Genomic DNA, 25,946 nt, shown 5'->3' with positions numbered 1-25,946 from the left:
TCAGACAGACATCATTCCTCTTCATTAACTATACAGATTAACAACTGGCATTAGAAATGGCCAATGAAGCACTGCAGGAATCGCCACTGTAGGACTTATTTTAATGTTGTTAATGTCATGGTGTTTCTTGGCATATACATCAGCAATCCATCCAAAACTACTATTATTTGTGCAGTTTACTCATTCTCCCAAGAGTTTTTCAGTTCTTCTTTAAAGGGCTAAGAAATCCCCTTTTTCAGTTCAAGTCTACCTCAGAAAATGTTCAAAAAATGCTCTGAGATGGGCGTGGAGCAGCGCTGTGAGCAGAGGGAGTGGGCGTGGCTGACAGTGCAGGGGGAAAAGAGTGAATCGAGCAACTGGCAGTTGGCTCACAACATGAGACGCGAACCATGAGGAGACCCATGATTTTATAGTTTACAAAGTTAAAATGCAAAGTAATGTAATGCCCTGCTACATTTGTTATTCGTAATTTCATTTACACATAACCACAATTTGTTATATCATTATACAGGTAATCGTGCTTATATAAAAAGGATTTCTCTCCTCCTCAATTCTCGTCTAAATGCAGACAGTGGGTAGCAATGGTAACCTAATGGTAATGAACTCCACTGATAAAAGACAAAGTCCGCCACTCTCCAATTCTCATACAGCTCTCCGGACAAAAATGCTGGCTGCAAACCAACAGCTTTGCTGTATCAGCCAAGACAGCATTGCGAGGAAAAACATGCAACAAACCCCATGGATCATGGAAACAAACGCATACGACCCTTGTCTCACCTAATCACTAGGTCTCACAGCTTGGCCTTCGGAAAGCACGCGGTCTTATGAATAATTAAGATGCAGGCTCCTCTCATAGGATAAGAAAACTCAGCTATGAATAATATTGAGAAACAGACGCATCATCACTCCACTTGCAGTTTTGCGCTACGTCACAGATTTTGATCCAGTCCTAATAATTATTTTAAACCCAGAAGCTGAAATTAGCTGACAAAAGCTCAAAATTATCTAGTTTTCCCCACAATTAAAGCTAACGATGTCTTAACTGATGCTCAACAAACGCAAATCTGTTAAAATCTCGAAAACGTACTCCAGGGTTTCTTGAACGTTTAACTGGAAGAGTCTCGGTTTTCTCAACTAGTGGACACAATCATTAGGTGTTTTATATTTCTAAACATTCTTTGCATTCTTATTCTTAGCACTGAGACTGAGAATTATTATGTGTGGGAGGCTCCATATTCCTGTTTTTGAACTGATATTTTATTCCATCTCATTTCCCAAGCAAAGATGCTGATGCCGAATTGTACACTATACTGCCATTACACATTACTGGTCTTAGCATTGTGCAGTACATTTTCTCAATGATTGTGGACTTGCTCCAAATCTACCCATGCCATTTGTCTGTTATTTTCTTTATGTGTGTTGCATAATTTCCAATCATACTCCAATCGTTGACCATCTTCTTAATCAATTTTCTTTTCTGATCCCAAGCCTTGGCAAATAACTGAGAAAGCATCAATCTGGGGCTGCATTTTTATGCACATTCAAAAGCAATTCACAAGACCTTTTATATTTGATGGATGAACTGTGTGAAGAGTGACACTTAATTTTGCCCAGTTTATTATTTAGTTTAAAGTCTTGAAATTGATCAGTTATGGGATCTCCCATAACCCATAAGCATCATGGGGCACAGAAAAACAGTGGTTCTTTCCTTGTAAATGGGATTATTACTTCTGTAAACCTGCCTGTTGTCCATTAATAAGTCAATCATTCCCTCACCTCGATGAGCATTTTAATGCGCGTGATTCTCTGGAAGGGAAGCAGCAGAAAGGACATGAAGGGCAGTCGTTGACACTTGGGGGACTCCTGCAGTCGGGTGATCACTGTTGCAAACTGAGTGTTTGTTTGCCTGTGACAGATGTTAGTCAGTGAGTTAAATACAGTAGTCAACATTTGAAGTGGATCAACACCTTTCACTTTCCATTTCAGCATTCATTCCTGTCAAAGGACAATTTTGAAAAGATTTTCTGATACACTTGAAATGTTAACTACTGTATACATTTTTTTATATGTATGAGTCTTTGTTTTTCAGTGTTGACATATGAGCATCTTACATTAGATTACTGTAGGTCTTTTCCTGATAAATCTGATTGCGAACGTAGTCGATGTACGCCGGGAAATGATGTTGAGCGTGATAATGGATGATGTCACAGATGTCAGAAATGATTATATTCTCATCTAGACGCTCCTCCAGGTCCTTCAGAAACCTGCAAGCAAGTGTCAATAGACAAGAGGAATGTGTAGAGAACTTGTTTAACAGGAAATACTGCATTTTTCAGAGCACTGGACTTTAAGTTGATTCATCCTGAGACTTTTTAATATGATTAACATCAAACGCTGCCATCTCAGCAAATTCCGATGTGTTACACCTGGCGAACATTAAAACATTACATTAAAATGTATTGCAAATGTAGTCTATGGGGTTTCTTTATATAAAGGAAACTAATTTGTGCCGCTGAGGAAGTGCTGTTTCAGCATATCTAAACTGTAAATGTCATTACTGCACACTGTAAGGCACTCACCTTTCGCTGACTTCTTGGATGCGAATAATGTTTGAGAAGAGGGTTTTTTTGTCCATGATAATGAGCGTCTCGTTCAGTTCACTTGACTCCACAAAATGCTCTGTTAGCACACGCAGAGATCGCAAATATGACATCTCTGATGTAATCACCTCAAACATGCTCTGCACACATAGAAAAAAGAAAACAAAGGTATTAACAAATGCCATTAACAGAAAAATGTTAAATCTTTACATGTGCAGCAATAGCTCATTTTTCCCACACTCACTCACTTTTCATTGGCTTACTCTCTGTTCTCCCATCCAAGTACTAACCAGGATCAACACTGCTTTGCTTCTTAGATCAGATGAAAGTGGGTGTGCTCAGGCTGAAATAGCTAATGGTAAGCCTAATTTTTCATATTAATCATTATTATTATTTACTTCATTGCTTTTATAATTTTTCATACCGCTTACTTTGGTTCTCATCTAAAAGACAGTCTATGTACTTCACCAATTTATCAAAATGAAATCATGTTAGAACATGTAAGTAGCCAACTTATTATCCGAATAGTTGCCACAAAACAAACTTTTAAACACATGCATTAATCTGAGCTGTAATCATTTATTAACCCTTTAATTTACTAATGTGACAAAAAAAAAATTTGGGTGTGCCTCAGAAAAAAACTGGGTGTGCAACATTAATTGTCACAAATAATCTTGTGTAAATGAAAAAAATAAATGTGCTTTAATTAAATTAAACAGTACATAAGGGTTAAGAAAACGTGTGCAAATAGAATCGCATCATAATGACAAATATTTAATATAGCACATCCAAGGTAGAACATACTTTTCTAACGGTCGTGTTGTAAATTTAAATTCAAATGGAGTAGATACTTAAGTAGTAGTCATAGTAAAACACTGATTGTGCAGTGTAAAACATGAGCATACCCAGGATTCATTGTTAACCCCAAGCAAAACATAAAAAGTGTCCAATGCTGCCTTCACCTGGGATTAAGACTGAAAAAAACGTTCTCCAGCACATATCTACTTACCTCCTGATACTTGCACTCTTCTGGGCTCAATTTTTCCAGGACGCCGCTATCTCGGACTACTGACTGTTCACGCCATAAATTGTTCTGCTTAAGACTTTGGGATTCACTGGATTTGGGACCCTTTTCTCCTTTCTCTGGGCTGATGGTGATTTGTGAGCTCATTTGGAAGTCTGCGCTGGTCTTACTGATGTTGCGACACACCGTCCTCCTGATCTCCTTGTGTACATATGTTTCTGTGTAAAACTGATACAGCTCTGTAAGGGCCAGAAAATATGGCAATAAATGAAGAGCTCTAAAATGTAATTATTGTGAAGTTTTGCTTCCATATTGCACATATATTATCATATGAAACAAATCTTTTGATGCCAGATTTGACTATAGAAATTAGAAAATTGTTTAGCCAGAAAGAATTATACCATCAGACATTTCAGCTTCCAGATCAACAGACTTTTGCCGACGTGTAGCGATTCGTGGAGGTCTGATGCTGAAACAGAAATTGAGATTTTAAAAGATAACAATTGCGTGACTACAATAGTAAAGCTTAAAAGCGAAGTGAGAAGAAAGGATGGGGGAAATTACTTCTCACTGGATCCACTCTTTTCCCCATCTGTGCTGTCGTTCTCATCTGTTGATAGTTGGAAAAGACAAAAAACGAAAAATGAAGTACCATGAAATAGACACAAAGATATAATCAACAACGATAAGTCTAAAACACTTAAGCTGTCTTGACTGTGTCCACACATGTAGTTTAGTTTTGTCCAAAACTCCAAACCAAACAAGAATAAGTCATGTTTTTTCTTGATTCGTTCATTGTTTGCACTGTCACAATCTAAAATGGCTTTTATGATGTATACCGAGCAACAGATCTCACCAAACATTTAAAACAATGTTGTATGTCAAACCAAACACACTAGTTGCATGTGTGCAAAAATGGCACCAGTAATTTCTGTCAAACACAAATGAAGATCTTCTGAAAAAAAAAATGCTTTCTGATGTAAACTGTAACTTTTTGTCCATGATGTGATCATATTTCAGTTGAACCTTTCCAGTTTCTCTGGAAGCAGAGAGACATCTATATTTTCAGTGGTCTTGATCATTTTGTTCACACTTATTTAAATAATCCACATTAACAGAGCAACTGAACCCTATCATACACCTGGTACAATAAGGCGCAAGATGTGTACGCCACGGTTTGTTGCCATTTTCAGACTAGCGCAACAGGAATTTTCATTGCCGGTCTGAAAAAGGAGGTGTGTTAAGGCGCATTGTTGGCGCATTGCTATTTTGAGGAACTAAAATAGCCTGCGCCATCTAAAAGTTGGTCTAAAATCCAGCGCAGAGAGCATTATACGCTCAAGCATGTTCAAACGCTTACACAATGTTTAATTTACACAGGATGTACAGCAGTACACAAATATCTTTACATATGAAAAAAATTAAGTATTAAAATGTTACAAAAATTATTATTTTCTACATAAATATAAAACCACTGCCTCCATGCCTTTTTTTAATTCATTAATGATGATTTGCACTAGTATAATGTTTTTCTTATTAGCAGTATTATTTATTATATGAATATTTATTTTTGTTTTAATAAAAACATGTTTAGATTTGTCCACCTGTTGGATTTTTGAGACGTATGCATATGTGGCATAAAAATAGGACGTGTCTTTGGATATTACTCAGTTTGTTGACCACACTTCGTTATTATTGTTCATTTATTAGTTTTCTGGAAATTAGAACTGAATTTAGAAATAGTTCTGAAGCAAATCTTTGCGCATAACAAACAACATTAAATATGTATGCTAATTGATGTCTTCAGTGGAGTGTGTACAACACTGTTTCTTTATTCACGAAAGTAAAGGAATAAAATGAAGAGTAAAAGTAAAGACAAGGAGAAAGTAAAGAAGCTGAATAGAGGAGGCTTCTTCTTTATCTGTGTGCAGATGGTTTGTTTAACTGTTTTCTCGCTAGTGAAGCATTCAGTTTTTCCACTTACAAAGTGCGCTATGTAAATAGCAAATGTGCCATGGCGCGACAGCTGACTCTAATTGATGAGACTCTAATTGGTTCAATTTGCATTGGTTTAAAGTTCTCCTCCATGATCCGCCACCTTATCGTGGTGGAGGGGTTTCAGTGCCTGAATGATCCTAAGAGCTATTTTGTCGGGGGCTAATGCCTTTGTTAGGGTCTCCCTAGGCAAAAAGGTCTTAGGTGACAGGTCAGACTAAGTGCGGTTCAAAAACCCCTTAAGAGTACAAGAATATCAAGGACCGTGACGTCACCCAGTATGGCGCAGCCAGGGCCCCACCCTGGAGCCAGGCCTGGGGTTGGGGCTCGTATGCGAGCGCCTGGTGGCCGGGTTTTCCCATGGAACCCGGTCGGGCTTAGCCCGATGGAGTGATGTGGGACCATCTTCCCACAGGCCCACCACCTGCAGGGGAAGCTGTAAGGGGCCGGTGCATTGTGGAACAGGTGGTGGTCGAAGGTTAGGACCACAACAACCCGATCGTCAGGCAAAGAAACTGGCTCTTGGGACATGGAATGTCACCTCACTGGTAGTGAAGGAGCCCGAGCTTGTGCGAGAGGTGAAACGTTACTGACTAGAGATAGTTGGGCTCACCTCCACGCACAACTGGGGCTCTGAAACTCAACTTCTTGAGAAGGGCTGGACTTTCTTCTACTCTGGGGTTGCTCATGGTGAGAGGCGGCGGGCTGGTGTGGGCTTGCTTATAGCTACCCAACTCAGACGCCATGTGTTGGGAGTTTTGCCCGGTGAACGAGAGGGTCACCTCTCTGTGCCTTCGGGTGAGGGATAGGTCTCTCGCTGTGGTTTATGCCTATGGACCAAACACCACTGCAGAGTACCCGGCCTTCTTGGAGTTGAAGGGGTGCTGGAAGGTGGAGGACTCCATTGTTCTACTGGGGGACTTCAATGCCTATGTGGGTAATGACAGTGATACCTGGAGAGGTATGATTGGGAGGAACAGCCTCCCTGATCTGAATCTGAGTGGTGTTTTTTATTGGACTTCTGTGCTAATCACAGTTTGTCCATAACAAACACCATGTAAGTATAAGGGTGTCCATCAGTGCACTGGAAGTGAGGTATGCTGTCAAGCTGAAGAAGAAGTCCTACAGGGCTTGGTTGGCTTGCCGGACTCCCGAGGCAGCTGATGAAAATATAAATCAGGCTTAAGACATGGAGTTTGTGGTTTGCCATATTTTGAGAAAAATAATGCTTAAAAATAATTTATTGAAAAACCATGAGTCTGATAAACCTGAAGATTTATAGAAACAAAATCTAATGCAGAATACAGCTTTTGGCCAAATCTGGGGCTCGTATAACTTTTTTTATATGCCTGGATTATTAAAATGTAATAAATCTGATTGGCATGAGGAGATATAGCAACAATCTTGAATGCAGAAGGCACATTTTGACCAAATTTGGGCCTTGTAGCATGAACGGCCTAGGAGGAGATACGTTTTTGTTTTCGAGGACAGAGTAGTAATAGGACAGAGTATACATTCTCAAGTCAACATAAATAATCTTCTTGGGTGAACTGTTCCTTGACTATGAGACATGCATTTTAACTATACACTGCCTTTAAATGCCTGTAATATGTACCTATAGACTTGAGTGAGTAGTTGCTGAAGCGTCTGCCGTTCTCATAGGTTTTGGCTGGAGGGGGAGGCGGTGGCGTTCTCTGCAGTCGAGGACTGGCAGGTGGGCTGCGCTTTTTGGGGGGCATCAGAGGCGAAGCAGGACGTGCTAAAGAGGGAGGCAGAATAATTTGAGGACACCTGTTATCCAAAGGCATTCTGGGAGGAATAGCTGGAGGGCTGTCCTTGCCAGTCCCTGTGTCTGCATGTTTTTGAGGTCTGGGTGGAGTGACCACCTCCAGGCTAATATCATAGATTGATTCCTCTGGAACCTCTAGCGTCTGGGCATTTGAAACGTTTATAGGAGTCTGAGGAAACGGGATAACAGAGGTGATCAGTGCTGGAGGTCCCGGGTCTGATTTCCTCCTCAGCTGCTGTTCTATGAGGTTACGAGCCACCAGAAAATTCTTCATTTGAGGTTCCTCCTGCTTGGTCTCCACTACGTCTAATGGTTGACTGAAAGACACCGGTTCCTCTTTGGACGTCTCTTCGCTTTCTGCTTCTGCTAGACTTGTGTTTTGATCCTCCGTGCTGCTGGACAGGACCTCCTCTTCCTCGTCGCTCTGCTCGCTTATTGGCACCCATATGAGCTTCATGCCAGGCCTTTGGTGGTGGCACATACAGCCGCAGTTTTTCTCACACTGAGGCTCAGGAACAGGGCTGGAATCACGCTCCGATCGCCGTTTGCTGCCCTCTTTTCCATCTGGAGCTGGAAGAGAACATAGATTTTAATTAGAATAGACTTAATTTCAACATGAATGAACTTTCTGTAAAAAAAAAATTAAATATAATCTGTCAAATTTATGGTAAAGCAAAATGTTTTTTACACATTTTTACAATCGTTCCATAACACACAAATAAAAAATAAAAACATTGTACAAAAAAAACATTGTGCATTTATGAGGTGTGCCTAACATAGGTGAGCGGGCTTAACAAACCACCTGTAGAAACTCTCTTACTCTCCATCTCTCAAAAAAAAAAAAACCTTCACCCTCCTAAAGGTTAATTTATAATTCTGCCTCAAGCACACACGGATGCATCAGCACAGCCTTCGTGCGGTTGCATAGCCCATGCCGTAGCAGACGCTGACACGCGCATCTTTCAAAAGGCCTAATTCCAATTCTATTTTTGTACCCCTACCCCTTCCCCTTGGCCCTTAAAACCGAGTGTGAAGGGGAAGGGCTTCAAAATTTACCCCTAAGAAATGGGACAGCACTACAGCACCTGCACACGTCATCATATGTCATGAGCTTTTGCTTCATATGAGATCAGACGATCGCGAATGCTGTAGTTATTCCAGTTGCTTTATTTTTTGGTATTTATCTTCAGGAAATCACTGAATATTATGATATAATATATAATATTGTGATATATTATGTTATCATAACAATATAATATGGCAATAAGATTGTAACAGTACTGTGCATTTACACAGTGGCCACATTCATTTATGTAAACACACCAAAAACAAAATTAACATTATAGCAGACACTAAAAATCTCATTCCCAGCAACTAGACTTTTCTGACAGTGTATTTGAGTGTCACTGAGTGTCAGAATGTTGTGGCACTGCTATACAGGAGTTATTATTGTGGATTACAGACAGCAAAATTTAGCGGTTTTTATTTTAGCGGGGGTTTTTTAATCATGGCGGTAAAACATGAACGCCATTATGAATAAATTCAAACATGCTTGTTTGTTGTAAGAATTCGTAATAATGAAAAAAAAATACTAGTTTGTGGATCTACTTTCTTCCGGGTGCAGCTATACTGTGGCTGCTACTGTGGCAGGTGTATTTTGGGAAATTTTCTTACCCCCTGGTTTCGAGTGTTGTCCTGAAAATTCTCTGTCTCAAGGAGTATCTAGCCCTTCCCCTTAGCTAAAGAGAATTGGAAGGCCCCTACCCCTTCACAGGAACGTGCAAAATGAGGGGTAGTGGTAAGGGGAAGGGCTAAGGGATAGAATTGGGATTAGGCCAAAATGTAAATGAAGCGTAGCGCAAGCTTTGTGATTGGTCGGCTTGGTACCGGTGACGAGCATGGGTGGTGCTGAGAGCTGAGTGTTTACAAGTGTCCAGTCCGGTAAAGGAGCCCCAGATAGAATCTTTTGTTTTGTGTTTACCTTATGATTAAAGCCGTTGCACGTATGCCGGTTTTCTCTGAATGAGGGAGTTTTAGCTATTTGTAGTGTTCAGAAAAAACTAAATATCCATGAAGAAACTCAACACAGAGGAACATAAAAATGTATTGCCAGCTAGCGTTTTAGAAGTGTTATTGCAGAACAACAGAAACAGCATGCAGAACTATAAATGCACAGCTACACACAAGGCAGGCACTGTGGGTGACACCCATCACTCGACGCAGAAGTATAAATCAGCCTTTACACTAGCACTAATTTTTCTAAGCACAATCAGTTCTTTTGTATAATTAGCACTTTTTGTGTGTATTGCATCTTCTTGTTGAATCACTGTATTACTAAATTCCACTGAATTCTCAATTGTAAGTCCCTTTGGACAAAACCGTCTGCTAAATGACCAAAGGTAATGTAAATGTAATGTACATAACTGAAGAGAAAATGGAAGTTTCATGCAGGGAATTGAGGGAAGGTCAATGTGCTTTTATTTATAATAATCATAATTCACTCAAATTCTCTTTTTTATTTACTCATACTCAAGTGGTTACAAACTTGTATAAGTTTCTTTTTTTTCTGTTAAACACATAAGAAGATATTTTGAAGAAATCAGAAAACTTTCAAGCATAGTGCGAGAAACAAATACAGGGTGATTCAAAAAGAATAACTTTGAAAATCTGTATTTATTCAAAGAAACAGGATGGAAGCTTGGGTAATTAATCAATGTGAAGAATACTTTCAGTAGAAAACAAGTTCATAGATGTTCAATATGACCCCTTCCAGACATTCAAGTGACATCAACCTGAGAGTTGTAGTATTCTTTTTGAAACACCCTGTACTTCTTTTCTATTCATCAGGCAAAAGAAAGTCAAACAGGTTTGAAACAAGTAAATGGTGACTGAATGATGACAGAATTTTCAGTTTTCATTTTAACAAATACTTTTAACCAGGTAACAGGTTTATACAGAAGCATTTGTTAGAAAAAAAAATCTGCCATTTTTACAGTGTATATTTACACAACATTAACTTCAATTGATAATAGATGGCTTTGTGAATTTGCTGTTCATTAACACAACAACAATGTTTTGGAAATGGCTTTCAAAGTTTTGAACACAATCCATTTGTCTCTGTATAAACTACAAAAGAGTGATTTTGTGAAAATGGTGACGTCATGCGTATGCATATGTACAGTATTACATGTTCATTCTATAAGCATGGACTTCTACTTGACAACCAGAACAACAATGGTGGTCTCCAGGACTGTGAGTTCATAAGTGTAAAGCGTTTCTTTTCAAAGGAACATTGCCAACTACTTTTCTGGCATGGGAAATGTGAATCTGTGTAAACCAGCATAGTTTTGACAGCATTACAAAGCAGTTAGACCTGCATGATATTAGAAAAAACTGAATATTCTGAATATAATCTCAATATTTTGTTTTTCTGCAACATTCAGTTAAAGTCAGAATTATTAGCCCCCCTGTTTATTTGTTTCCCCAATTTCTGTTTAACGGAGAGAAGATTTTTTTTCAACACCACTTCTATACAGCTTAAAGTGACATTTAAAGGCTTAACTAGGATAATTAGGTTAAGGCAGGTTAGGGTAATTAGGCAAGTTATTGTATAACGATGGTTTGTTCTGCAGACTATCGAAAAAATATATAGCCAATAATTCTGACTTTAACTGTATATGGCGTTATGAATATAATTTCACAAGGTGACTTAAGTAGCTCTATTTGGAATTTTTTTACATTGATTGGGATGATTATGTAGAGGAGCGCAGCATAAATTATACAAAGTTATTTAAAAATATACAAAATATTAAAGCACAGATAAAACCAATAGAACAAAAATAAAAATGAAATAAACAGCGCTTCATAGTTTTCGGTGGAGTCTAACAGCATTGAAGTTCAGAAATGAATAGTTTAAATTCACTTGAAATCGTACAGTCACAGGCCTTAAAATACATTTAAAACTGGAACTACCAGAATCCTAACTACTAGAATAGCATAGCAGTCAATCTGACTGTTCATAATTTAAGTAATGAATCAACAGATTTTTTTGTCACATCATATTCACATTCAAAGCTTCCATTGAGATTTGTATGTCTGTCATTATATTTTATGAAGTCATTACCCTAAAAAAATACAATTTTTTTGGTAATATATCCTATAATCGTGTACAAGTTATTGTATAGCTTGTTTTGTCTGGCAATCTGTTTGCCATCAAAATGTTTTTAGTTTTATTAGCTGAAAGGTGCTAGGTAAGTTGCTATTATGGCCATTTAAGATTGAAATACTGAGAACTTTTTTTGTGTTTTGTGATTTTAATAAAATAACAATGTTAGAATTAAATATGGACACATTTAGAAAATACAGGGTACCATAGTTATGTGTTTATTTTTAAGTTATTAAATAACAAAATGTAATAAAAGATCAAAATAACTCTATTAATAAAAGGTGTCAACAATGAATAGAATTTTTTCAACTGCATTTAAAAATATATATTTAACAAAGAAATAAGGGTCTCTTGAAGAAACTGAACTACAAAATGACAACAAACTAAAACAAGAAGCTATGAAATAAGAGCCTAAACAAACAAGGAACATGAAACACAAACTTCTAATCTTCTAGCAGCAAGGACTGATGTCAATAAAACACTATACACATCAAGATGGTTCCAGAAAGCCCTCAAAGAACGCAATCGCCTGCCAGCTCCAGTTATTAAAGATCATTGATTACCGTGTCTTTTGGATCTCTGTTTCAGCTTTGATTGGTCCACCTCGGCCTTTGAGCCTGTTGTTATCAGTGTCGTCATCTTCTGAATTGAACCTTTGCGTTGTGTCTGTCCTTCCTCCCCTTCTTTAACACGCAGATCCTCAAACACCTCAAACACATTTTGCCTGATCTTTCCAAATGCTCGTTTTATCCCTTCTGCCATTTCACTATAGCGCTGACTGACCTGCTTGAAATTCTCCTGGAGTCTGGACTAGTTTGAACGCATGATTACTCACATGTCAAGTTAAGGGTGGGACACTGGTTTTATGACCCCAATAACCACATAACCTTGAGAAACGGGCTACTTGCATGCTCTTTTCCAGCCTCCGTGATTAGCTCAGTTAACAGAATTTTTATGGTAAGCGAGTTTTATGAACAATACATTCTCAGATGATACCTTCAAATACAGGTATTAAAAGGCACAGTTCACCCAAAAACAAATGCTTATAAAGCGTTTATTTCTTCTGAACACAAGACATTTTGAAGAATGTTGGAAACCAGGCATTGACATCCATACTAGGAGAAAAAATACTAAGAATTCAATGACTTCCAATTTCCAACTTCTTCATTATATACACTCAGAAAGGTCTGAAACAAGTGAAAGGTGTGTAAATTATGACATAATTTTAATCTCTTAAAAAAAACTAAAGCAGGAGAAGGTCAAGTCTTTAACTCGAACATTGGAACAGGCTTTCCTCCAAATGTTCAGTATTCAGACACGTTCTTTCGGTTTAAATCTAGACAAAAGGCTTGTGTTTTAGTGAGGCAGACATCTATAATTCAATCAGCCTTTCTGACAAAATGTAATAATGTATTCATATGACTTAGCATTTGTCTGAAAGATTGCCAGTAAAAGTTAGTTCTGTAAAAGAATTGTACAATTTAAAATAGCTGTTTTATATTTTGATATACTTTTAAATCTAATTTATTTATGGTCATCACCAATTTGGATGATTTGGTGCATAATATTTGAGGATTACTTTCAGATTCTATTTTTAAAACAATGTTAGTGTAATACAAAATCATTTTCCGATTCAAGATATTAGTCATATTTTCCATCCATTAGATGTATTGGGCTTAACTCTATGCGCTGTGGGCAAGCTCTTCAAGCAGTATTGAGTGTGTGCAGTATGGCCTATCCACCACTGCTAAGCTCAGTGTTCTCCTTGAATATATCTATGATGTTCCCGCTTCGACCAACAGGAAATCCAAGGTAGTTGAACTTTTTCAAAACCTCTGAATGCCCATACAGGACTTTGAACAGCACTGCTTATGTCACTCACACTGTGCATGGCCATATTTGCAGAACTGGCTTTGTGCTGCCTCTTAAGATTGACTGTGTTTGGTGAAATCATTCTCACATGCTTATAATGTATTAATTCAGTCCTGATATGAGACCCATTTCTCTCAACAGTGTACAGTGTAATGTTTCAATTTATTTCAGTTAACGGTCTGCCATGTGTTAGTCTGTCAACAGTTTTCTCTAGATGCTGTAGCTATACTACTCTTATGTTATTAAACAATGAAATTTTACCTCAACTGATTATAAAGTAGTTCACCCAGCAATGTAATTTCTTTTACAATTGAATTCTTAGTGAGCCTGGGTGTATTGTTACACTTCAATAAGACTGAGTATATTGTTCCACTTCATTAAGACTTGGTTTTGTATTGTGTAATTATATTTTATAATAAGGTCAATTTTAATTATATAATATAAGTGCACAATAGTCACATTTGTGGTATTTTCTGTTGGAACTTTTGTTGCATTCTGTAACTAAATACATACCACTTTATTGTGCAGTTGAAAATGAATGCCTTAAATTGTGTTCAGGTAATATCCTTAAATCAATGTTTTTACAATCACATTTACTCTAAAATCTATTTTTCAGGATGTGTCAATAACCAAAACTGAAAGTGTGTATTCATGTTTGATTGCCTTACAACAGCTATGTTCTGTTATGATGGGTTTTTTTTGCATACTATCAATTGGCAACCATTAGCTGGTTTCTGAATATAGGCTAACATTTAAAGTGAATGTATTATTTGTTATTTACATATAATTAAACACCTAATATACATGCAGCGTGTCTTTTTTGCTTTAAAGTTTTACAAATTTTAATGTTTTCACATCAAATTGTAGACATTTGCCCATTTATCTACACATAATGTGTTAAAATGACACATTTGTGTGTTTTTTTGTCATTTACATAACACATTTTATGTGTTAAAATGACTTACACATCTGTTGTGTTAAATTCTACACAACATGTTGTCCCTGAATACACTCCGTACATGTGTCAAAATTCTACACAACATGTGTCATTTTTAACACATCCCTTTTTGCAGTGTAAGTGCTCATAGGGTTATATTATGCAACAATCCCATCTATTTTCTGAGGACAAATCAAGGTCATAATTTGTATCATAAAACATTATCATGCACCTTATTCTTTTGGTCTATGATACCTACATATTCAATATATGGCTTGGGATAAGTAATGATTCTCTCTAAATGGTTTTACCTCCTCATGTATAACCACAAAAATCACTCCTAGAATAAAAAGCTCAGTTTTGACCATATTTGGAACAGTCTTGAATATTAATTAACTTTGCTTTGATGCTCACACACAGCATAATGTACTCTAAAACACATGTGCTAAATAATCATACTTTATATTTTATACTTTGTACTTTTGCATGCTTAAATAATTGATCTTCGCTGAGGCCAGCTTCCAGCCTCCACCACTGAGACTGCAGCTCTGCACAAGACGTTTGGCCAGCGGAGAAATTACAATGGTCGTGCCCAACTGAGCCTGGTTTCTCTCAAGGTTTTTTTTCTTCACTTCCGCCATTAGTGAAGTTTTTTTTCCCTCTTCGCTGTCGCCACTGGCTTGCATGGATTAGGATCTATAGAGCTGCGCATCGTTGGATTTGCTCATCAGTGTTTGGACTCTCAGTAGTGATTATTAAACCACACTGAACTGAGCTAAACTGAACTGAACTTAAACACTACAAACTGAACTACACTGTTCCTGTTTACTATGACCTTTTATGTGAAGCTGCTTTGACACAATCTACATTGTATAAGCGCTATACAAATAAAGGTGAATCGAATTGAATTGAATCTTTTCAAATGTGATCGCTGAAAGGAGTGTGTGAGCTATCTTTTATGCCATTCGATTAATATAGTAGTTTGCTTTGTGTTGAATGAAGTATAGGCTAAATTATTGTTATACTGGACAAAAGGGACAGATGAAGATCTATTTAGAGTAATCAGTCTTATGAAGTGTATTGCTGTCTATTTACTCAAGAAAAATGACAGTAAGAGCTGAGTGATATGACACAGTGCATAAATATCCATTAAACAATTATATTTAGCAATCTGCATGTTTTCTTTCCTCATTACAACCATACCTGGCACATTTTACAATATGCATTTTAAATGAACAAAAGACATGTTAAACAGATACATTTATAATCTGTATAGCCACATTTTGCATTCTGATGAGCTATAAACAGAAGATGCTGTCTGTTTCACAGAACTGCTTACTATTCCTTAAAGCCTGTCACATTTTTTTTTAATAAGAGTCCAAGATAGATACATATTAGATATAATATAAGCTTAGATCAATTAAATAAGGGGAAAATATCATTGTTGTAATCTCAAAAACGGAGCGTGAGGGTATTTAATCCGACTCCATTTCATATTGCAAGAAAATGCATATAGGATTCATATTGTGAATTTCTTTCATTGATAAATGCATAAACCTTGTAAATCAACTGTTTAGGTTCTGCTATTTTTGTAAAACAAAACAAAAAACAGGGGCAAAACATTTAAAGTATTCCTGTGTGACTCGGTTGTCATGACAGCCAGTGATCATACGAGGCTTCACGTGATCGAGCAGGATGCACCGCAACAAAAATCGATCATTTGGATGAAGATGTCGGTCTCACGGGGAAAAAAAAAACTTGATGAAGAAAACAAACAGTTCAAAGTTGAATGAACATAAGTATATGGGTTTATTTTGCCACAAGCCAGCACAAAGACATTCAGCTTGATTTGTAATGATACAGTTAGAGATGTAAAGAGTGGAAATGTGAAACGCACTATAAAACGAAACACGGACATTTTGAACTGCAGTATCCACAAAATACAAAAATAAGAATCGTAAAACTACAACATCTAAAATTTTCATTCTCCGCTTTTTGAATTTTCACCTTTTTTTGGAGCGGGATGCAGACCTGGTGCTGCTGCAATCGGAGCTACATGCAAAGCTTTTAATGGCCGCACCTAACCCCACATCTAACCCTACCCCTCACAGTGACGTCACTAGCTCCATTGAGTGCATTGTAATCTCAGCTTGCATCATCATGGCTCCATCCAGATACTATTGTTTTCTTGCCCGACCTTTTGTTGTGTTTTGTACAAAAATGCACTTATATTAGTGGCCACATTTGCATTGTATTAATGTGTTTTAAATGCAAATGCCACTTTATTTAAAGAAAAATAAATAGTGTTAACTTGTGATGCATGTTATGAACGTTTACAAAAACAAGTTATGCAATATAAATAGTTCCGAACCTTTGATCTTATTAAAAATTCAGATTTGGACTTTAATATAGACACTAAGAACCCCTGCTGTAAACTGATGATCCCATATAGGGTTGTGTCGATTGTCCTGTATATTTAAACAAATTAATATTAAACAAATTACTATTTTTACTTAGAAAGGATTACCTGTATTAATCAAAAGCAGAGATATTACAGTAGAGACATTTGCAATCTCATAAAATGTAAAAAATGCTGCTTTTATTATTATTACTTTTATTCTGAAATATTGTTTTACTATATTTACGAAAAAACGAAACGAAACGAAAAAAAAAATGCAGCCTTGGTGAGCAAAATATGCCTTTTAAAAGCAATTAAAAATCTTATCAACCACAGATTTAAAAACAGTATGTGTAGTTTAATGTAATCGTTTCCACGAGGGGTTCTTTTATCCCCTGTACCCCATCTGTCTGTGTGTTCAGCAGATGACACACATGGTTTAATCCCACTGACTGACCAACAACAAACATGAACACAACCTCCCATGTGTTATCAACGCCTGAACGATTCCTCAGAGTAAATCAAAACATCCAGCACAAGAACAGAGTGGAGAAATTTGAAAGCAATTTGTGTTTCACGAACAATACCGTAGCATTTCTGAATTATGCCCCACACAAAGCTCACATTCAAAAGTACTTCAAAATGACATTATAAAAACCAGTACAAGTTGTGATTTACATTCCTTCGCTCCAAGATTACAGTAATACTAACATTAGCAGGCTAGCAGCAGTTTACCCGCACAACACCCACTCAGATGAAGATCAGATTAAAGCTGATTACAATACGAGTTCAGTAGCTGTTGCTCTCAGTTTAACCCTGCAAATGCTACTATTATTTGGATTTATCTTAGTCTTTTCTTTATTTCTCTCTATGCAGCTATGACCATGTATAATTAGCAAATAAATACACGCACACAGAAAACTACAATGACTACAGACTTAACACCTTTAGAACGCTTGTTTTTACCAGTTTTAAAACTAATGAAATGTTTAATTTTGTAGCCAGTTAAAGTTTTAGCTATATAGATGCTTTTGAACATTGATCAGTCAGTAATCTGGTCAATCTTTTTGCACTAGAAGTTATATATTCTCAAAAAAACAAACAAATCTAGTTCGCCCATAGTGCAGAATATGACAGGAAAACAGGAAACAAAATATTGTGCAGCATAGTCTGATAATACTTGCTGGTGCATGTCTAGTGAAGGCCAAACCCTACTGTTGTAATTAAATGTACATAGCTTGAATCAAACAAACATGAACTTTAATCTGCTACTCATTACAAATTAGACTGAAAATTGTAGTCAGTAACATTATCTAGATTATTCAGTTTGGGTTATTAGACATTTGACATTCGTATAAAACTGAACCTCAACAGTGACATTTATACTCAACTGAACTGAATAATTTCTTATTTAAAGAGTCATGAAACTTCCCTCTTTCAGTTCAAGTCTACCTCAAAATTAAAAAAAAATGCTTCATGATGGGCGTGAAGTACTGTGGGCAGAACGAGGAGTGGGCGTGGCCCGCAGAGCAGGGGAAAAAGAGGGGAGCGAACAACTGTTGTCAGTTGGCTCACAAAACGAGACCAGGGTTTCTGCAGGTTTCATCACGTCAAATTTAGGACTTAAGACCTCTTTAAGACCATTATGAGTTAAATTTCAGACATTCACAGGGCAAAATGCAAATATTTATATTAATTTATTTGTAATAACCAGTGGATTTTTTTTACTTGCCCCTTTTAAGTTAAAAATCAGTTATTTCTTAGCTACATATTTTAAATAATGTGTTAAAACAAGCAAACTCTAGTTATATATATATATATATATATATATATATATATATATATATATATATATATATATATATATATATATATATATATATATATATATATATATATATATTTATTAGCATACATTTTCTTTGAAAAACAGACAAGTTTTAAAAGCTATAATAAGCTAAATTTAAGCACATTATAAATTTATGAATAAATACATAGTGAACTTTTCCACAAATGTTATTGAAGGGTGTAAGGAAGATAATTAAACCATATTACTAAATATCTAATACATTTTGTTAAATGTTCTTTTAGATGGATTTGTTGGTTATATCAATTGGCTATAGCTTTGCATGGACAATTAGTGAGAATTAAGGCCTGTTTAAAAGTATTCAATACCTACAACAGCATATTTCAGTGAATGTAAGGCCATAAATTTAGTTTTTAAAATGTAAGACATTTTAAGACTTTTTAAGACCCCGCAGACACCCTGAAGACACAAACCATGAGGAGACGCATGATTTTATAGTTTACAAAGTTAAAATGCACAGAAATAAAACAGTAAGTAATTTAATGCCCTGCTACATTTGTTATTCGCAATTTCATATACATACATAACCACAATTTGTTTATCATTATAAAGATAAACGTGTTTATATAAACACTGTAAATGAGGAGGACTTCTCCTGAATCCCCGGGTCTGAATGCAGACACAGTGGAGCAGTGCAGCAGGTCTCTTGTCTATATCCATTTCAACCATTAGCCCTGCCGGTAATTAGCACGTATAGGTGATGTGTCTGAATAGTAACAAACTCAACTGATAAAAGACAAAGTCTGCCAGTCTGCATGCAAACCAACAGATTTTCTGTATCAGCCCTGAGAGCATCAAAGGGAAAAACATGCAACAATCTGAAATGAAAACATACGACCCTTCATGAACGGATAAATACTGCATGGCATGCGTGAATGCAGTCTCACAGCTTGGCAGGTCTGCCTTACCTTCGGAAAGCACATGCAGCCTTGAATAATTAAGAAGCAGGGTCTCCTCAAGAAAACTCAGCTATGAATAATATTGAGAAACCGACACGTCATCAATGGACAGGCAGATTGGTGCTACATCACCGATTTTGATCCCGCCCCAAAAATGATTTTAAACCCAGAAGATTAAATTAGCAGACAAAACTCAAAATTATCCCGTTTTCCCCACAATTAAAGCTGACAGGTGCTAACTTCAGCTTTAGTGATGCTCAACACACACAATTCTGATAAAACCTCAAAAAGTACTCGAGGTTTTCTTGAACCTTTAACTAGAAGTACAGCAGCATTCTACACTACTCTACTGCCTGTCTGACTTGCTGGAGTCTTCCACAATCTGAAATATTATTATTTTCTTCATCTAAGTTAAGCTACAGTGTAAAAAGTGCCATAAAAATAAATAAATTCTGTATTCTGATGGAAATTAAAAAGTTGCATTTTTTAGGTCGTACCATGGCTGCAGCAGGCACAATGATACTATGCAGCACCTGACAATAGTCCCCAGCTAGGTAACTACACTGTACATATAACGTATAAACATATACGTAAATTAGCAGCTTACCATATTTTGTGATTCATGTTTTTATTTTTATCCCCCATTTATTTATGCTTTTGAATTGCATTATGGGACCTTGATCTTTCTTCCAACCAGAGTTAATTTCATTGCCGAAAAAAATTAGTAAATTTTTGTGACAAACTAGTTTCTACTGATGAAAACTATACCAAAACTAAATAAAAATTAAGTGATGACGATGATGACAACTATAATAAAAATATACTGACATTTTCGTTGACTAATAAAAACGAGACGAGAATGTGATTGAGGGACGTTTTTTGGAAAATATTTAATATTTAAATTTATGCATATATAGTCAGTGAAACATTTTTCAGTGTTTATTAAACTCTTTTGCGTATTGTGTGTTTTCTTTTAAAGTCTTTAAATTTGATATTAAGCCTTGAAGGGCAAATACTTAATTCAATTCATGGGGCATTTAATTAAAAAAATATAATTCAATATTTCATATAAAGTCTAAAATTCATATTAAAAACATCAAATTAACATCTGCACTGGACAAAATATTTAGCACAGCCTTGTATGCTTAATTTGAACGAGAAAAAAATATTCATCTTAAAAGATTAAATAAATGTTACAAAAAGCATGTTACAAATGTTACCATTTTTTGTTTTATATTAAATTAATAAGCACACTGATTGTATTTCTTGATTTACATTTCTTGATTAATGATCTGCCAGATAGAACCTTATAATTCTAAGCAGAAAATTTGTTTTTAGAATTAAGGTTCTATCTGCATTTGCCCTGTTTTTTTTACCCCAACTTGCAAATTAAAGAGAATTTTGATAATTTTCATTTAGAGTACATTTAGGGCCTCTGTAATGTTAATGTATAAAAGAGAGCGGTTACATGCATATTGTTTGTTATATGGAATGCAAAAACTTTGAAGCTCAATATCTCAAAATCATACAGAACGCAGATAGAATCTTATAATTCTAAGGCGACGAAATGACTGAGACTATTTAAAAATGCCAAATAGTGAAAATATCAACAAATATTGCTCTACTAATAATTTTAGAACTCAGCATTGTGAAAGAAAAATCCTGAAAAACAAGCATTGTCTGAAAGTAAATTCACAGTACCTGATCGGCCTCCATCAGCAGCACTCAAGCTTCCTTCATGTTTCTCTTGGCCATCTAGCTCGTCTTTTTGCCCGCTGTTAATTGAGTTCTGCCTAGTTTTGGGGGGCAGCGGAGGAGCCTTTCCAGCACTGCTGAGTGAAGATGATTTGGACCTGCGTTTGGGCTTTACTGCTGGAGGTCTCTGTGTTCTCCACTCTGTGTTGACGCTCTTTACTCTCTCTCCAAGTGGAGGCTTAGCCTCAGGCTGGCTGAATTTGTTGACTATGTTTTTGACATTGCCAGAACTCTGTGAGGCCGCAGTATCAGCAGATGAGGAGTCTGGGGTATTAATGGAAGGTTTGGAGGGAACTGGAGGTTTTTGTTTAACCTCAGGCTTCGGAGGAAGATCTGGAGACTCTTGAGAAGACATCTTAACTGGTTATGGTGTTTTGACCAAAGCAACCTGGCCAATATTAGGCCAGGCAGCAGAGTCACACTTCAATCTTCAACCTGCATTAACAAAGCAAGGATGTTAGATATTACTCTTTTGATTTAACAGTTGCATTTACATTTAACAGTTAAAACTGAAAAGTCTGTTGTCATTTACTCCTTCTTTACTTGTTCCAAACCTGTTTGACATTCTTTTATCTGTTGAACAAAAAAAAAACATATTTTGAAGAAAACTGGAACCCTGTGAGCATTGACTTCCCTTTTATTTGTTTCCCTACTGTGGAAGTCAGTGGTTACAGGTTTACAGCTTTCTTTAAAATGTCTTCTTTTATGTTCAACAGCATAAAAAATGTAAAAAGGTTTGGAACCACCTGAGGGTGAGTAAATATTGGGTAGATTTAGATTTTTTGGATAAACTATCCCTTTAAATAATGTTCAAAATAAGCTAAGGCTACATTAAAAATAGCATTTACATTTACACATGCATTTCCAAAAGTGTCTCATGCATTTTGCACACAGAAAATGTTAAAAACTTTCAAATACACCAATTATCTTTTATAGTTTTCATTTATCAAACACCAGAAATGTTAAAGTTTTCATGTGAATGAAGACCATACAAAGTAACGTACATATATACATATACAGTTGAAGTCAGAATTATTAGCCCCCCTTTGATTTTTTTTTTCTTTTTAAATATTTCCCAAATGATGTTTAACAGAGCAAGAAAATTTTCACAGTATGTCTGATAATATTTTTTCGTCTGGAGAAAGTCTTATTTGTTTTATTTCGGCTAAAATAAAAGCAGTTTTTTTTTTACATTTTAAGGTCAAAATTATTAGCTCCTTAAAGCTATATTTGTTTTCGATAGTCTACAGAACAAAACATCGTTATACAATAACTTGCCTAATTACCCCAACCTGCCTAGTTAACCTAATTAACCCAGTTGAGCCTTTAAATGTCACGTTAAGCTGTATAGAAGTGTCTTGAAAAATAACTAGTCAAATAATATTTACTGTCATCATGTCAAAGATAAAATAAATCAGCTACTAGAGATGAGTTATTAAAACTATTATGTTTAGAAATGTGTTGAAAAAATCTTCTCTCCGTTAAACAGAAATTGGGGAAAAAAATAAACATGGGGGGCTAATAATTCTGATGTCAACTATATATGTATTTATTTAATTAGAATATAACAGGCAAATACCAGTATGCGACTATATGCATCATTGTTTTTAAATACCTTGGTTTCTACAGTACACGGTACAAAACAAAAATGCCATTTTCAAAAAAAAGTATAAATTTATTAATAAAATACTGTCTCAATGTAAATAGAGGCCAAAACAGAGAGGAATAAAGCATTTTCAATTGTTTCAGGTTTAGAAATTAATACCCAGCAAACATTTTTTGTTTTTAAAAGATGTCTAATAGATGTCCAATAAATGTTTAAACATAGTCATCTTGGCTAAAACAAGAATAAATTTGGGTTGTCAGTGAAAATCTAATAGACGTCTAAGAATAGGCCAAAACTAGACTAGTCATCAAATAAACAGAAATGAACGACTACAAATATAAAGTCTGTTTAATTGGTCTATTTGACGACTAGTCTAGTTTTGGGCTATTCTTAGATGTCTATAAGATTTTCACTGACAGCCCAAATTTAGCTTTGTTTTAGCCAAGATGAATATGTTTAGATGTCTATTAGACGTCTATTAAACACAAAATTGTTTGCTGGGTAACAATAAGTTATGTGAACAAAAAGCAAGACATTCTGAAGAATGTTGTAAATAGTGGCCATAGTAAGAACAAAAGAAAATTATGAAAACCAATGGCTGCTGCTTTCCGAACATTCTTCAAAATATCTTCTTCTATAACAGAAGAAAGAAACACAAACTGGTTTGGAACAAGTGGAGGATGAGTTTTCGATGACAGATTTATTTATTTAAATGTTAATTCTATTTCTTTAAATACAGATCATGCACAATTAAAATTATATTAAATCTTATATCAGACAATAACTGTTATGGCACCAACATACAGTTGTCAAGATTTGAAGTGGATCAAAAAAGATTTTCAAAATTGTGCTAAGGCAAGAATGGGTGTTGTTGAATAGCTTTAGGACAACTTTAATAAAAGTAGATGATTCACTTCAAATGCTGACTACTGCATGTGTTTTCATTATTTCACTTTCATATCCCTCATGAAGAGCATTGAACCTCAGCCATCCACAACAAGACAAAGTCCTCAGAAACATTTAAATATTTGTCACAACAATTGCACCTAGTAACTCATTAAATAAAACATAAATATAAAAAGCACAATGATCTTTGTACTGAAATTACCTCACACAGTACAACCGCATTGAACTTTGCTCTCAGAGGCAGACTGGTTCATAGGTAAAACATCAAGAAACATAGTAAGAAACACAGCAAGAAATGTGCTTGCATCTCATGTTTAGAGTAATTGCCATACTTTAACCAGTATATTATCAGATTCCATTAGCCTATGCATGTCTTAGGAATGCATGGTGGCACTGTAACTAAAAGCACATGATTAGTGAGAGGTTTTCCACTCCAAATATCAAATTACCTGACTTTTACTAAGTATAGCTGAATTTCCAGGCAACAAAAACAGTCGGAGACAGGTACAGCCTGCTGACTGCATTTGACCTAAGTGATTGCTGGTTGAAAAGCAGTAAAGAAATAACATTGTACTAAAAAATAGCCTAACTATAAAGGGCAAAACACAGTATAAAAAATGACAATTAAAAAAAATAATAAATAAATCAATTAAATGCCGGGAACAGACCTTTTGAAATTCAATGATATTCCAGAAATTTTATGACCCACAGGATCCTTGGTATACAGAATATTTTCCATTTTATCTATTACCATTTCTACATATTTTTAAAACAATACCGATCTGAAAGGAACTGCTCTTGAGTCTTGATAGGAATATATCCATTCTGTTGGAAGGGAAAGGGTGTGTCAACATGAATTCCATGTCAACAATCCTGCTTGAACTTTGCCGTCACTGACTTCAACGCCTCACAGCCCTCATTCAGACACAGCAGGTCTGTCAGGTTTTCAATGTACCACTCAGTGCTTTCATTTGATATCCTGCACATTCAAATCTCAAAGGCAAAAGAAACTCTTTCCCATGAGGGTAAACTATTAGAAATAATGGCTCTTCGTTTTTACGCCCTTCTGATATTTCAAATTTGAGGGGTATAAACATCCCCTCAAGCAACAGGATACCAAAGTATTCCCTGCTAGTCAGATTTTTTCCGAAAATGTATACAAGACACTTCCCCTTCAGCCTATAAACAATCTGGGTATTGGAATCCTCCTTTCCTGTTGCGAACCTTGGCTTTGCTTACAAATCCTTCAAATACACTGAGATGCTGTGTTGTACATATAACAAAACCTTAGTAAGAATATATGTAATACACATGTGTTGGGTTTGTCACTGTTTTTTTAGGATGCATACAACTTTTCATTCTGTTCTGTTTACAGAATCCACACCAAACCCGAGAGCACAGAAAAGCTTTTTTGGAAGAAAAAGAAATCACTATTTTGCTTAATTTATGTGCTTTTTTTCATAGAGACTGATATTTTGTCCATGTAATTCCATGAATTGAACGTATGCCTTCCTTTTGACGACATAGTGTCTGTAGAGATTAATTTAAACTGTATATTAGAAGAATCTGCCTAAACCTTGTTTTGAGGATGTTCTTATTAGTTTCTTTGACATAAATGAAACATGCTTTTATTGTGAATCATTAAGCATATTGATTCTATGCCAATTATATAACCACAGTTTTTCTACAAATACCACGGTAAAACTACGGTTACTTAAGCAAAGCTAAGATAAATTTTTGGGTACTGTAGTTTACTATAAGTATATATTTTGTAGGGTTTTTGTAATCAAATCTTGGTTAATTTTTCATTAAAAAAAAGCATTAAATCAAAGCATAGCATAAACACTGCAGAAAGATTTCTATTAGCAGGTTTGGATTATGTTATATCAATTAAAACCTACTTGTATGTTAACATTAAAAACACATGGAATGCTCAATGTTTGATAGCTCTATATATATATATATATATATATATATATATATATATATATATATATATATATATATATATATATATATATGAAGATTAGGTATTTGTTTTTCTACTTTAACATATATTTGTGATGTCAAAACTGACATTGAATTTCCTTAAACAGTGACTTTTCCAGAAAGAACAGGACAATAAAATGACAG

At 35.6% G+C, this 25,946-nt stretch overlaps 1 protein-coding gene across 3 annotated transcripts in view; it reads right to left on the bottom strand.

Annotated features, from left to right (window-relative positions):
• The window catches only part of arhgef15b (Rho guanine nucleotide exchange factor 15b), a 38,872-nt gene that overhangs the window by 12,371 nt on the left and 555 nt on the right, over positions 1-25,946 (bottom strand). Inside the window, exons 1-9 of one of the 3 annotated variants that reach the window (XM_056469434.1) lie at positions 24,482-24,630; positions 21,248-21,736; positions 7,235-7,978; positions 4,189-4,234; positions 4,026-4,093; positions 3,610-3,863; positions 2,580-2,740; positions 2,112-2,264; positions 1,777-1,906 (exon numbers count right to left, since the gene is read on the bottom strand). In XM_056469434.1, the coding sequence (XP_056325409.1) occupies positions 1,777-1,906; positions 2,112-2,264; positions 2,580-2,740; positions 3,610-3,863; positions 4,026-4,093; positions 4,189-4,234; positions 7,235-7,978; positions 21,248-21,656 (1,965 nt within the window). In that variant the 5' untranslated portion in view covers positions 21,657-21,736; positions 24,482-24,630. Of the gene's footprint in view, positions 1-1,776; positions 1,907-2,111; positions 2,265-2,579; positions 2,741-3,609; positions 3,864-4,025; positions 4,094-4,188; positions 4,235-7,234; positions 7,979-12,136; positions 12,393-21,247; positions 21,737-24,481; positions 24,631-25,946 lie in introns of those variants that run through there. The other 2 variants (XM_056469433.1, XM_056469435.1) reach the window with 2 other exon arrangements.

The sequence above is a fragment of the Danio aesculapii genome, chromosome 12, assembly GCF_903798145.1.
Source record: "Danio aesculapii chromosome 12, fDanAes4.1, whole genome shotgun sequence".
NCBI lineage: Eukaryota > Metazoa > Chordata > Actinopteri > Cypriniformes > Danionidae > Danio > Danio aesculapii.
The sequence above is the reverse complement of the archived record's forward strand: the minus strand, read 5'-3'. Positions and strand labels throughout refer to the sequence as shown.